At 55.7% G+C, this 13266-nt stretch overlaps 2 protein-coding genes across 7 annotated transcripts; one reads left to right on the forward strand and one right to left on the reverse strand.

The window, feature by feature from the left end:
- Positions 1-287: 287 nt before the first annotated feature.
- On the forward strand, positions 288-5701 carry Cdk5 (cyclin dependent kinase 5). Its single transcript, XM_020176379.2, has 12 exons — positions 288-427; positions 999-1087; positions 1167-1234; positions 1363-1423; positions 1516-1572; positions 2832-2927; positions 3084-3158; positions 3327-3423; positions 3602-3671; positions 4190-4250; positions 4350-4430; positions 4554-5701. Exons 1-12 carry the CDS (start codon positions 391-393, stop codon positions 4638-4640), a joined length of 879 nt encoding a protein of 292 aa, XP_020031968.1. The 5' UTR covers positions 288-390; the 3' UTR covers positions 4641-5701.
- Positions 3597-13240, reverse strand: Asic3 (acid sensing ion channel subunit 3). 6 transcript variants are annotated; one of them, XM_074060762.1, is made up of 11 exons: positions 8920-13240; positions 8207-8357; positions 7838-7965; positions 7489-7678; positions 7343-7399; positions 7098-7245; positions 6744-6835; positions 6577-6656; positions 6411-6482; positions 6184-6245; positions 5870-6050 (listed from the first exon to the last, which is right to left on the reverse strand). In XM_074060762.1, the coding sequence occupies exons 1-11, from the start codon at positions 9451-9453 to the stop codon at positions 5972-5974; spliced, it is 1593 nt and encodes a 530-aa protein (XP_073916863.1). In that variant the 5' UTR covers positions 9454-13240; the 3' UTR covers positions 5870-5971. The 6 variants fall into 6 exon arrangements, with proteins under 6 accessions (XP_073916855.1, XP_073916846.1, XP_073916827.1 ...); XM_074060754.1 differs by lacking the exon at positions 5870-6050 and adding an exon at positions 3597-3726 and having other exon boundaries at positions 6411-6656; XM_074060737.1 differs by having other exon boundaries at positions 5815-6050; positions 6411-6656.
- Between the last annotated feature and the right edge of the window lie 26 nt (positions 13241-13266).

Here is a 13266-nt window from a genome sequence, read left to right on the forward strand (position 1 = left end):
GAGGCCTTTTTCAGAAGGACAGTGAGCACAGCAAGGGAATAACAAGAGCAGGGCACACTGGGAGCCACAGCGCCACCGCACAGACGCCGGGAAAGCGGACACGCGATGCTTCTTGGGATTTGAAGTCCAGGGTTTGCCTCCACGGTAGAACCGAGTCCCGGGAGTCAAGCGCTACAGAGAGCCTGAGCGCAGCCTGCTGGGCATTGTAGTTCTCTTGCACTCCACCCCGGGAGTTCCTGGGAAATCTGGTCGTCCCGGGACTACAAGTTCCAGAAGCCCGCGAGCGGACAACTGGGCGGGCGGGGCCGGAGCTGGGGTGCCGCCTCCTCTGCAACGCCGGGGCCGAAGTCTTAGAACCGAGGCCCCGCAGGGGTCCCCGCGGCCGCAGCGATGCAGAAATACGAGAAACTGGAGAAGATTGGGGAAGGTAATAGAACCACGATATGTTCCTGCAAGGTGCTGTTCTGCAGACCCTTCAGCACTCCTAGCAGCCCTGACTCCCCTATCGTCAGCAATACCTGCAGGCTCCGACCTCAGCACTGGCAGAAGCCCTGGCCGCTGAGCAACACTTTGTGCAGGCACCGATTCTCCCTCACGTTAGAATTTCCTGCAGATTCCCACTCCCAACCTGTAGACTGGACCTCCCAACCTCGGCACTTCCTCCTTCAATCCCCAACCCTAGCCTCAGCACCACTTGCAAACCTCTCCTCCACCCCAACCCTCAGTGTGTTTGCAGATCTCCAACTTCAATATTTCTGCAGACCCTTCCGGAACACCACCTTTATTATAGCTCTCCTTAGCCCTGTGGCCTGCAGACTCTCCCTCCTGCTGGGACCCTTTAGCCTCTGCAGGCTCCTTTTTGCACCTCCCCACCTGCCACCTCCTCACAAAGCTGGCCTTCACACTGAAACGTTTTCGTCGCACACTCAGATGCTGCCCTCCACTTCCAGGAAGAAAAGGATAGCCATCCTTTCTCACTCCTGCCCTCCTTCCCCTAGGCACCTATGGAACAGTGTTCAAGGCCAAGAACCGGGAGACCCATGAAATTGTGGCTCTGAAGCGAGTGAGGCTGGATGACGATGATGAGGTAGGATTGGGGCAGGGGGAGTCCAGGCGTGGGCTGGGTGGGCTGTGACTGCTGTTTCCTGGCTCCCTCCCACGTGTAGGGTGTGCCAAGTTCGGCCCTCCGGGAGATCTGCCTCCTCAAGGAGCTGAAGCACAAGAACATTGTCAGGTGTGTGCGCAGCAGGCCCTCCTTGCCTGCGCGGCTGTTGGAGGAGGTGCAGGCTTCCCATTAGACTGGGCTGGTATAGGGCATTATGGGGTAAGTGTGGGCCTGACTGAATCCTTCCTTCTCCCTAGGCTTCATGATGTCTTGCATAGTGACAAGAAGCTGACTTTGGTTTTTGAGTTCTGTGATCAGGTGAACTTGGGGGGCAGTGATCTTGGGGAGGGTATAGCAGTCAAGGCTGAGGTTAAGCTCTCTCCCATTCTCCCGTCGTCCTCCTTTTTTAGGACCTGAAGAAATATTTCGACAGCTGCAATGGTGATCTCGATCCAGAGATTGTGAAGGTGAGGGGAGGGGTGTCCTGGGGTCTCTTCAATGCTGGGTAACTTTATTCAGTGTAAGCACTCCTGGAGCACAAGGTTGGGGTATCAGAGGAACCCTATTTCTGCTCTCCAGGGGCCACCAGTTTTAATGAGCATTTTCTTATTTTCATTTTAGCAAACATTTTTACCTGGTCTCCTTTGACCTGCACAGTAACACTCTGATATTGATGTTATTTGTACTTAAGAGATGAGGAAGGAGGCTTATAGAGAAACACTTCATTCATTCAACAAATACTGCCAGACGTGTTGGTTCACACCTGTATTCCAGCACTTAGGAAGCTGACATAGGAGGATCAAGAGTTTGAGGCCAGCCTGTGCTTCATAGCAATACCCTGTCTCAAAAAAAAAATCAAAAGAAACAAAAAAATGCTTCCTAGCCAGGCACCAGTGGCTCATGCCCATAATCCTAGCTTCTCAGGAGGCAGAAATCAGGAGGCTTGAAGTTCAAAGCCAGCCCTGGGCAAATAGTTTGGGAGACCCTATCTCGAAAAAAACCCATCACAAAAAAAGGGCTGGGAAGTGGCTCAAGTGGTAAGAGCACCTGCCTAGCAAGAGTGAGGCCCAGGGCTGCCAAATAAATAAATAAAAATAAAATGGCTTCCTGAATGCTTCACTGTGCACTTGACACTGTTCTAGGCCCAAGACCAAGCACCTTGGCCCAGGTCCTGAATAACACGATAGAATTGCATTTTGTTGCTGGGTATGGTGTGTGTGTGCTCAGGTGTAGCCAGGTAGGGAGATAACTAGGGACTGGGAAAGCAGGAAGACCCACAAACCTATAAAATCCAGAAAGGGTGGGAGCAGGACCAACTTGTTCCTGTTGTACTTTTTTTTTTTGCTCTACTGGGGTTTGAACTCAGGTTCTACACCTTGAGCCACACCACCAGACCTTTTCTTGTGTGTTTGTGTGTGATGGTTTTTTCAAGATAGGGTCTCTCGAACTATTTGCCCAGGCTGGCTTTGAACCTCGATTCTCCTGATCTCTGCCTCCTGAGTAGCTAGGATCACAGACGTGAGCCACCTGCACCGGCTCACTGCTGTACTTTTGATGCTCAGTGCCATGCAAAGTGAGTCCTTGACAGTGACTGTATGGTGTTCCACTGAACGTGGTGCTGCAAGTTCGGTGGGCCATGGAACCCAGGAGACGGTGAGGAGGGAGCAAGACCCATTGCAGGGTGAAGCCTCGCAGGTCTGACTCCCTCCTCCTTGCCTCTCTCCAGTCATTCCTCTTCCAACTGCTAAAAGGCCTCGGATTCTGTCACAGCCGCAATGTGCTGCACAGGGACCTGAAGCCCCAGAACCTTCTCATAAACAGGGTACTGCTCTGGGAGCAGGGGGGAAGAACGCAGAGGCTGGAGCCAGGGTTGGGGAGCACCAAGGGGGTAGGATGAGGGAAGGGGAGCTGGAGCCTGCCCCAAATGGTTTAACAGCCCCTCTCCATGTCTCCATGTGTCCTCTCATCTCTCCCTCAGAATGGGGAGCTGAAATTGGCTGATTTTGGCTTGGCTCGAGCCTTTGGTATCCCAGTCCGATGCTACTCTGCTGAGGTGAGCCCAGGAGATGGAATATGGGATGAGGGAGGGAGTCCCCACTGGGCTTCTCTCAGCCTCTTCTATAGGCCCCACAGCATCATCTGCCTCTCTGGAGTTTCCTTCTCCCTAGCCCTCTAAGTGTGTGTGTGTGGGGGGGGTTCCTGTGGGTGGTGTCTTCTCCAGGTGGTCACTCTGTGGTACCGCCCACCGGATGTCCTCTTTGGGGCCAAGCTGTACTCCACGTCCATCGACATGTGGTCAGCAGGCTGCATCTTTGCAGGTGACATACTGGGGCTCTGCGGAGGCACTTAATTTCCCATTTGGCTTGACAAATATGGTCTGGAGGGTCCCCTGTGGAAGAAGGGAGTGCGACCCTCGGGGCTGGAGATGGAAGGTACAGGGGGTGCCTCCAAGTGAGGGGTCCTTCGTGTGTCATGGCTTTCCCCTCTTCCTCTCAGAGCTGGCCAATGCTGGGCGGCCTCTTTTCCCTGGCAATGACGTGGACGACCAGCTGAAGAGGATCTTTCGATATCCTTCCACTTCCCTTTGCCTTTCAGTCCTTTGCCCGGTTGTCATCCTCCCTCTGAAAAGGAGCGGGCAGGGAGCTTAGAGAAGGGCTGACAGTGGCAGTAGCCTGGGTCAGAAGGTGGGGCCAAGGGTTTTCCTGGCGTTGGGGTGGGGGGAGGGGCAGATTGTCCCTGAACAGGTGCACACTGTAGAGGTACAGCCTGTAGGCAAGGATGGAGGCAGCTGGAAGGGTACATGCTTGGTAGGAGGTGAATTCTTAGAATGAAGGAGCCAGAAGGAACAGACATTTGTGGGAGGAGGGAGGACACCTGGTTCATTAAGACCACAGACATCCAGGATTGAGTTGAATTAGTTAAATACCAGGCAGGTGGAGTGAATGTGGGGCAAATGTGAATCACACGCTAGGCTGAGGAATGGAGTAAGGAGGATCCCCACCAGGAGGGAGGCAAGAGGCCTCACCTTGCCCCTGAGGTGCAAATGCAGCCCTTCCCACAAATGACCCTTGACCCTATGGACACGCTGCTAGGGACACCGACGGAGGAGCAGTGGCCTGCCATGACCAAACTGCCAGACTATAAGGTGTGATGGCGCTTTTGGGGGGGAGGTGTCATGATTGATAGAGGTCCCTTTGATTTTGCAGTCGCACACTCTGGTCTGACTCTCCCTGCCCCTCCACAGCCCTATCCAATGTACCCAGCCACAACGTCACTGGTGAATGTCGTGCCCAAGCTCAATGCCACAGGGAGGGACCTGCTGCAGGTAGGTGACCAGGGTGTAATGTGAAGTGGTGGAGTCAAGGCCCTTGTCCAGAGGGACTAGGGGCGGGTGGGCTCTGAGCAGCTGACCTGGCCTGAGCCCACTCTGCCTTTCCTTCATCTCCAGAATCTCCTGAAGTGTAACCCTGTGCAGCGCATCTCTGCAGACGAGGCCCTGCAGCACCCCTACTTCTCTGACTTTTGTCCCCCGTAGACCCTGGGATCCCTGGCTGCCAGGCTGGGGCCTGGCCTATTTAAGTCCCCTCCAGGGAGGGGAGAAAAAATGGGGTGTGGTATGTGTGCACCAGCTGTGCTGGGCCCAGCCAGGGAGGAGCTGCCCTGGCCCAAGATCTTCACTCCTCCATGGACTTTATTTAATTTCATAAATTGGCTCCTGTCCCACAGTCTGCTGATGTGGTGGTGGGGTAGCTCTGAAGAGGGCTGAGGGACCCCTGGCCCACTTTACCATACTCCACCACCCTGCTTCCAGCTCCAGCATATCCAGCTGTCCACTCTAAGTTGTCTGAGATCAGGGGCCATAGCCCTTGACAATCACACCTTCCAGTTAGGGTCAAGGCAGGCTGTCTTCACACACATGTCCTTATACACTCATGCACACCCCTGCCTCCCTCTGCCAGGAGGGCCTGACATAGTCCCAAGGGGACAGGCAGCCAGCATCGGTAAGCAAGAATAGCCTTCCACCATAATGGGCAGAAAATATCTGGGCCTCTCCTTGTGGCTGTCCACACCCCGTGGACTCTGCCTTTTTATTCCCCCATACTTCGATCTGTGGGCTGGGTGGGGCAGGAGAGACCCGAAGAATGAGGTTCCATCAGGAACACCCCCTCCCCTCCACCCATATTTGCCAGTTTTCCAATGATTGGGGTGCAGCAAAAGAGGGAAATTGGCTCTAAGGCTGAGCCTGGTGTGCCCTTCCTGACAGGAAGAGGGGAAGAGGACAAGTTGGGGCTACAGCTGCTGTGGGAGGTTGGAGAAGTAAGAGCTGTCTCAGAGACAAGCTGCATAGCACATTTGGTCCCAAAGGTGAGAAAAGAAATCATGGTCTTTGAAGGCAGGAAATCATCTTGCATTCTTAGAAGTGGCGTAGCTCCTCCTAATGATAACCTGCCTCCTACCCCTTTTTGCTGGGCTCTGGGTGAGCACCTTCTTCCACCTGTATCCTGATAGCAGTCAGTGCCTACTGACCTTCACTCTTCTGTGCTGTCACACCTGAGCTCTCTTCAGATGTCTGTCTGATAAACTCGTTCATACTGAGGTGCAAATGGCTGACATCTTATTACCCTCTCTGGGGGAGACTAACTGGGATCCAGGCCCACATTTCAGCAGTGGTGTCCAGCTGGATAATGGCTGGCGGAGGATGCCCCAAGGAGGCTGACCTTCACTAGGCTCAGCTGTGTTTGCCCTGTGAGACCAACACCCGAGGCAGATGCATTAGAGCTTTATTTGGGGTGAAGACAGCAAAGGTGCTGGTAGGCTGAACAGTCCAGATGTCAAGGCATGGCCCTGAGCTCACAGAGAGCAGGTCTAGAGCCGTGTGACGAGGTAGCAGGTACGGTGGGAGGCTGAAAGAGTCTTGGTGACAGCACAGGGAGGGGTGGAAGGCCTGGTGGGACAGGCCACAGTGCTGGGGCAGGAGAACTTCACTTTCCCTGACCCTGCCCTCCTGGACCTAACTTCCACCCTCTGGACCTGCTCTGCCCCTCCTTCCTTGACCTTAGGGGGCCACTTTGAGTTACCTGGGGCCCAGGCTGAGGTGGGGAACAACGTGGGTTCGATGGCCATCCAGCCCTTCCTGAATCTGTGGGAGGAAGAGGGTCGGAGGTGGAGGGGACAATCCCTCCCTGGGACCAACCAAGGTCACTGCACCACCCCCCGACACACACACTAAGCCAGTGTTCTTGGGTTAGGGAGGGCCCAGCACTCTGCTGGAGGTGGCAGCAGGGGAGGAAAAGGGAGCTGTTACCAGACTGGCCCTGGAGTGCCTTTGGGAGCGCCTTCGGTTCCAGACATACCCCAGGACTCTGTCTCGGAACACCTGAGGGCAAGCGGCAGTGGGAGATGACCAGCACCTTCCTCTGGACCTTACTGTCCTGGTTCCAACCCCCCTTCCGCTCTGGGGCCCCGCCCACCTCGCAGAGGTAGTCAAGGATCTCAAGGATGGTGAGCAGGCTGGCCCCAATGAACAGTCCCATCTGGCCCCCAATGTCGCCTGTAGAGACATGAAACCTGTCAGCTCCCAGTCACCTGGAACTCCCTGCCCCGCCCACACCTCCGCGCCCGGGCGCTCAGTACACACTGAGCAGCTCGGACACTTCGTAGGCCTTCTTCTGCTCCACCATCTCGTAGTTGAGTGCCTCAAAGAAGATATCCAAAACCAGCACGTTCTCCCTGGAGGAAAAGATGGGCCTGGCTGTCGGCTGGACATATTCCCCTGCCCTTGAAGGCAGTCCTCAGCAGGAAACGGGCGTGGGGTCTCTGGCTCCTTTCAAGAGCCGTGGGCCAACACCGTCCATCCCCTGGGTTGGAAAGGTCCAGCAGTTTGTCCAGAGTCCCAGGGTTTGCGACTCGACCCGGCCGCCCATCAGAAGCCAGGGCGCTAGAGGAGGGTGTCCACCCCGTCTTGGCCCCCACCGGCCCGCGGGCCGCTCACGCGATGTAGGCCTCGCTGCGGTTGAATTTCCGGGCCAGGTAGCGCGCGGAGGCGCGGCTCGGGATCCGCACCATGGAGAGCTCCTTGGCGTAGCGAGTGGTGGCGCACGGGTTGGGGCAGGCGCACGCGTCCTTCCGCAGCATGGCGTCTGCGGGCCACGGAGGACGCAGTCAGGGCCGCCCGCCGGTCGGGTCGGGGTCAAGGGCGGAGCAGGTGGGGACGGGAGGCAGGAGGCTTGCCCTCACCCAGGGCCGGGTTGGCGCAGTCCTTGTACTGCTGGGGGCTGCACACTGGCGCGCTGCCTGGGGTAGGGTGGAAGAGAGAGCTCCAGGAGCCAGAGCGCCCCTAGGTTCTCCCCACCCCCAACCCAATACAGACCCCAGTCCCTTACCAGGCATGTGCATCATTCGACAGCCGCACTTCCGAGCCACGTACCGGGTCTCGCAGGCCAGGCGACACCCTATTAGACTATAAGGAGGGCTAGGGCTGAGGGTACCCGGGGAATCAGAGGGCTCCGGATCAAAGTCGGGATCCATAGATACGGAGCTGCAGTCGCCCCAGGGCGGTGGCAGGAAGCTCAGCTATGGAGAAACGGGGTTAAGAAGGCTCTGGGAGAACACAGAGGTCGCTGCGGTCCAGCCTCAAGGACAGGCTGAGGGACTGCGGCTTGGGGTCTGAGGAGCTCCACTGAAAAGGGCTCGGAGCTTTGGAAAGGTTGGAGGAGGCACAGGTGAACTTACTTGCTGCTGTTGGCAAGACACAAAAGTTTGGTGGCCAGGGGCTGCTCCAAAGCCCAGTTGGTCGATGGCAGGAGGCTCCTCCTGGCTGTGAATATGCACTCGAATTCCAGCTTCAAACGGGGTCTCTTCTGTGGGGAGGAGGGCCATTGAGACCTGGGCTCCCCCCAGGAGAGACCTCCTCTGGCAACCCTCTCCCTAGGACTAGAATGAGTCGGCCTGCCTCTTCTCACAGAAAGATCATGGCACCTCTTCCCATCCTCTACTTCTAGCCTTTTGTATCCCTTCTGTGTCCCTCCAGTCCCATGGTGCATCCCATACCTGCATCCCTCCCCATGGGCAGACTCCCAGCCTCATACATGTACCCCTTACCCACATCTCTCCACACTGGCAGGTACTCCTCCTGCTGAACATCCAACATGACCTCTAGACCATTGCCGGCACCACCCTTGGGAGTGGTAAGCAGCTCTGTCCCTTGGGCTCCAGAGTTAAACGTGTAGCACTGCCCCATCCGGGTGAAGATCTGAGGGGCAGACAGGGTGACAGGCAAGTACGTGGACATGGGGCCACTGCTTTCTTCATGATCCGGTTGGGTCTCCTCTGAACTCTGAAGCCCACATCTCAATGCTCCCAGACCCACATGTCACTCTCCACTTCTATCACTCCAACTCCTCCACCTCCCACTGTGTCCTGGGGCACAGCCTGCAGGGTGTTCCTTCTGCAACTGGGGTAAAAGGAAGTGTGCTGGTTGCACTCCTCTGGGACTGGTGATGAGGCAGAGGAAAGCAAGTCCACTCCTCTTGGCAGAGAGGACGGTCTTTTGCTCCAGAACAGTTCTAGTGGCGAGCTCTCCCCACCCCCAGGAGCAAGGGCTCCAGGGGCCAACCCTTGGGCTTGCAGCCATCCTCCCCAGGAGGATGGTTCCTGGGCTTAACAGAATGGCACAAGGGGTGGGGAGCCTGTGGCCTGCAGGAAGGGATTGCCCCAGGTAGAGAGAGTTAAGGTTCCCTGACTTTGGGGGAGTCCTGACTGGCAAGGCTGGAGATTATGGTCATTGAGCGGATCAGCTAGGGCAGCTAGCTCACCACGGTGAAGTTCTCAGGCCCACATGGCCGGCCACGGTAGCGGCAGTCCAGCAGCATGTCCTCAAGGGAGTGACCGGCACGGGCGTAGAGCTGTGCCATGTCGAAGGTGGGACTGGGCATGAATCCGGGTGGTGCCGGGGGCTGGCCCAGGGCACGCAGGAAGGCTGTGTGTTCAGAGGGGTCCAGGCCCAGCAGAGCGGTCCCGGCCCAGTGCAGGTCATTGGGTGTGAGGCGGGAGCGGCGCAGTGGGTTGATGTTGCATAGGGTGATGGCCGGGAAGGTGAGCTGGTGGCTCTCACGCTCCTCCAGGGCAGTCTCGTGGCGGAACTCCCCATAGTAGTGCACCCGCTCAGCCACCTGGTAGAGGAAGGCAGCCAGGGACAGCAGCAGGGCTGTGGCCCACAGTGCACGGCGCAGGGTCAGGCCCCCGGGGCCAAAGACATGGCCCAGTCCGTGCAGAGTGCAGTTGCTGGCAAACATGCGGATGTCTGAAGCTGGCCGCCGGGTCTCCTCCAGCCCCGAGGAGGGCTTCATGGCTGGAGCCCGGGGAAGGGGCTGAGAGGCCTGAAGGGTTGGTAATCAGGTACACGGCTTGAAAGGAGTGAGAGAGGGCAGGTTGGAGGGCTGGTAGGATTCAGGTGGCCAGGCAGGTGAGGGAGGGGGAGGTGAGGTGAGGGCAGGAGAGGAACCAAGACTAAGAGGTAGGGAGGCACTGGCCTGGTGGGATTGATGAGGTGACTTGCCAGTCCAACTAGGCCTTCCCCAGGACAGGCGGCAGCTCCGCTGGAATTGGTGCTGGGCTGGGGCTCTGTCCGCAGCAGAGACCAGGTAGGGCGCAGGCAGCAGTGGCAGGCAGGGGCTGTGGAGTGGTGCGGAGCTAGAGCTGCTGCATAGGATTGGGTTTCAGCAGTGAGGGGGGCAAGGGGGCCAGAGCAGTCTTGGGGGGGCGGGGGAGGTCCCTGGGGCTCCAGGCTGAGCCATTAGTGCAGTGTGGGGGGGCTGTTGCTGTCAGAGACCAGAGGCGCCAGGAGGAAACCGCAGCAGTACTGAGTAGAACTTGAAGGGAGCCCAGAGATACATGGGGTGTGGGGGTGCCTCTGGGGCCCTCTTGGTTCCCAGTTGCAGCTCCTGAACATCAGATCTAAGGGTCAGTTGCTGCGCCTTGGTCCAGCCCGTCCTTCTCTTTTGACTCCTCCTTCTCACTAACCCTACCTAGGATTTGTTCTTTCACAGAGTGGACTTGGCCCTTAACCAAGCTAGAGGGTGGTGGGGTTTGGCACTGGCAGATCTCTTCTTCCTGTGCCCCCAGCATCCCAGCCTACACTGGCTGGCCAGGGCCCTTTTCAGGTCCCACATGCAGGGCTGTTCTGTGTTCTGAGTGTCCCTCTCTCCATAAGGAATCACATCCCATCTCCCCACATCCCTGTTGATGAGGCTGGCCTCAACCATGATGAGTGTGGGCTGACCTGCCACCCCCAAGTATCAGAGGCACTTCAACTTTACTTCTTGCCCTTTCACTGGACAAAGCCTAAAGGTTGTGTGACACAGCACCTGGAAATCTCCCTCATTTTGAAAAGTGGCTGCAAGTCATCCCATTAGGGGATGTGCTGTTGTGTAACCACACCCCCGAGGATCACTGGGGGTCTCCAGTCCTTCTGTGACAGTGCTGCTATCAATACCATTGCACAGATGTCAACTCTCAAAAATAGAATCGCTGGGTCAAGAGGTCACTGCCTATGTAACTTGAAAAATGTCATCCGTCCTCCTCCCATAATAGTTATGACATTGTGCATTCCTACCAGTACTAGGAGAGGAAGTGCTCTCTTCTGTACGGGGATTCCTCCAAAGGAAGGGACTCTGTCCCCTTGAGTCAGCTTGGTGTGCCCTTGAGAGGGCAGAGCCAGCTGGTGATGTGACCAGAGACAGACACTTGTGATGATGCAGAGGGGAAGACAGCAGGGGACAGGCACTCCCAGTGGCTGGAGCAAAGACCTCCAAACACAGCCACTGTCCGCGAGGTCAATGCCAGATGGCTTCAAGCAGAACAAAGAACTGGGCCGAGCTGAAGGGCTGAGGCTCAGAGGCAAAGGGGCCTCCGGAGAGCACCTGCACAGGGTACTGCCAGGTCTGCTGTTCATCACTGTCAAGTTCTGCTGAATAAATGTTCACCCCTCCCCCCACCAGTGTATCTGGGAATTGGTCACTTGTATGCCTGAGAGGAAGCAGGCTTATCTCCATTAATTCACTGAAATTTATTTCTACTCCATCTGAAAAGCACTGGAGCCTCCACAGGGTTCATTTTGGTGGCTTCTGGCTATGAGGAGTAGAGATATAGGTTCCACCAGCCAAATGTGACCCACCATGCTGCACCTGCCTGTCTGCACACTGGTCCTTCTTGGGCCTGGTAGGAAACAGGGACTATTCCGGGCTCAGCAGCACAGGACAGGTGTATAATTTTTTGGAAGGAATGAGTGAATAAGGTGTCTTGTAGCACAGTTATGACACTTTCCAAGACTATCACATGCTGATTTTTTTTTTTTTTGGTGGTGGTACTGGGGTATGAATTCAGGACCTCTCACTTTCTAGGCAGGTGCTCTACCACTTGAGCCACTCCACCAGCCCTCTTTTGTTAGGTGTTTTGTGTGAGAGATAGGGACTCTCGAACTATTTGCCTAGACTGGCTTTGAACCATGATCCTCCTGATCTCTCTCTGACTCCCGAGTAGCTAGGATTATAGGTGTGAGCCACCAGCAACCGTCTTGGTACTAGGGTTTGCCTTGTGCTTACTGGGCAGAAGCTCTACCACTTGAGCTATGCACCAGTCCTTTTCTTGCTTTATTTTTTAGGTAGAGTCTCACGTTTTGCTCAGAGCCAGCCTCAGACCACAATCCTTCTAGCTAGGACAACAGGTGTGCACTATGGTGCCAGGCTGATTAAGGTGGGGTTTTGCTAACTTTATGTCAAGGCTGGCCTTAAACCATGATCCTCTCAGTCACTGTAGTAACTGGGATTACAGGTGTATATTACCATAACCCAGCCTGCAACTGTGGTTTTTTAAAGACTTCATTACAGACTACCTCCATTTAATTCTTGGAAGAGGCTTTCAAGACCAAGCACAGCCAGTCTACTGATATCTACTAAGTAGGTGACAGAGCAAGGTAAGTTACAGGACCAGTGAATGCAGACACATGGCCAGAGGTTTCACTACTCCCTAGTGGGTGGGTGGAAGGTGAATCAGAAGCTATCCTGAAGTTGTACTGCTGCCATGGTCCCTGAAAGATGGCACCACCCTTCATACACAGTAAGAATCCAAAATGCTTGGCTGGCCATGAAGGTGCAGTACTTCTCTCCCTACTCTGGGGAACAGGGCTCTGTGGAGTCTCACAGCTTGGACATGGCTGGACATGAACTGGTTTCATAAGAAGTGACATGGATAGCATCAAGACAAGAGGCCACTGATCCTGAGAGCAGGTGAGGAGGGCTGGTGCATCTGCAGTAGTACAAGGACACAAGGTCTTGACTGCTCCTGGTCCTGGACGACACCAGTTCAGTTTAAGAGCCTTTCACAGGTACCTTTCTTGGCATCTAAAAAGCTGAGTGGGGCCCAAGCCTGCTTATTCACAGCTTTGGGACTATAAACTCATTTCACTTGGGTGAGCTGTCTGCCTATCTATCCTACCACTTTTTTAAGACGAGGTCTTGCTATGTACCTCATGCTGGCCTTGAATTATGTAGCTCAGGTTGGTTTCCAACTCTCCCTCCTCCTTCCTCAGCCCTTGTAGTGCTGGAAACTCCAGGTGGGCACCCCCCATGCCTTGGCTAACCCACCAAGGCCACTGTCCCACCTTCTCCATGAGCCTCCCCATTTCTCAGATGAATTTCACACTGTTCTTCGCATTAACCACTCCCACTTGGTTTTGCACTTGTTGGCACTATGACCCTGCAGCTGAGCATTCTGGGTGTGTGCCGGGTTCTGTCTTAGTCTTCAATGCAGGGGGAGGCTGTCCAATTTTATCAGGTCAGAGGCAGGCTGGTACTCCTCGTGGGTATGGGACACCCTGTTCTTCCCTGTCACTCTGACCTAGGAGCAGGGCTATTAGGTACCTGTGCAGGTGAATGGGTGGGGAGGTGAAACCCAGAAATCAGTGCTGTAGACTGGAGGAGGGGAAGGAAGGAAGGCTGTGTGGAGGATGGGCCAAGGAGAGGTTCTCTCCCAGGTCCGGAGAGACAGTGGGAACACAGGGTGTGGGTCAGGCCTTAGTTTAAGGAACTGAGGCCTAGCAAGGGTAAGGAAGAGACTAGGTCTGAATTCCCAGCCTGCTCCCAACCCCCAGTTTTCAAAATTCC

The sequence above is a fragment of the Castor canadensis genome, chromosome 2 (genome assembly GCF_047511655.1).
Source record: "Castor canadensis chromosome 2, mCasCan1.hap1v2, whole genome shotgun sequence".
Lineage (NCBI taxonomy): Eukaryota > Metazoa > Chordata > Mammalia > Rodentia > Castoridae > Castor > Castor canadensis.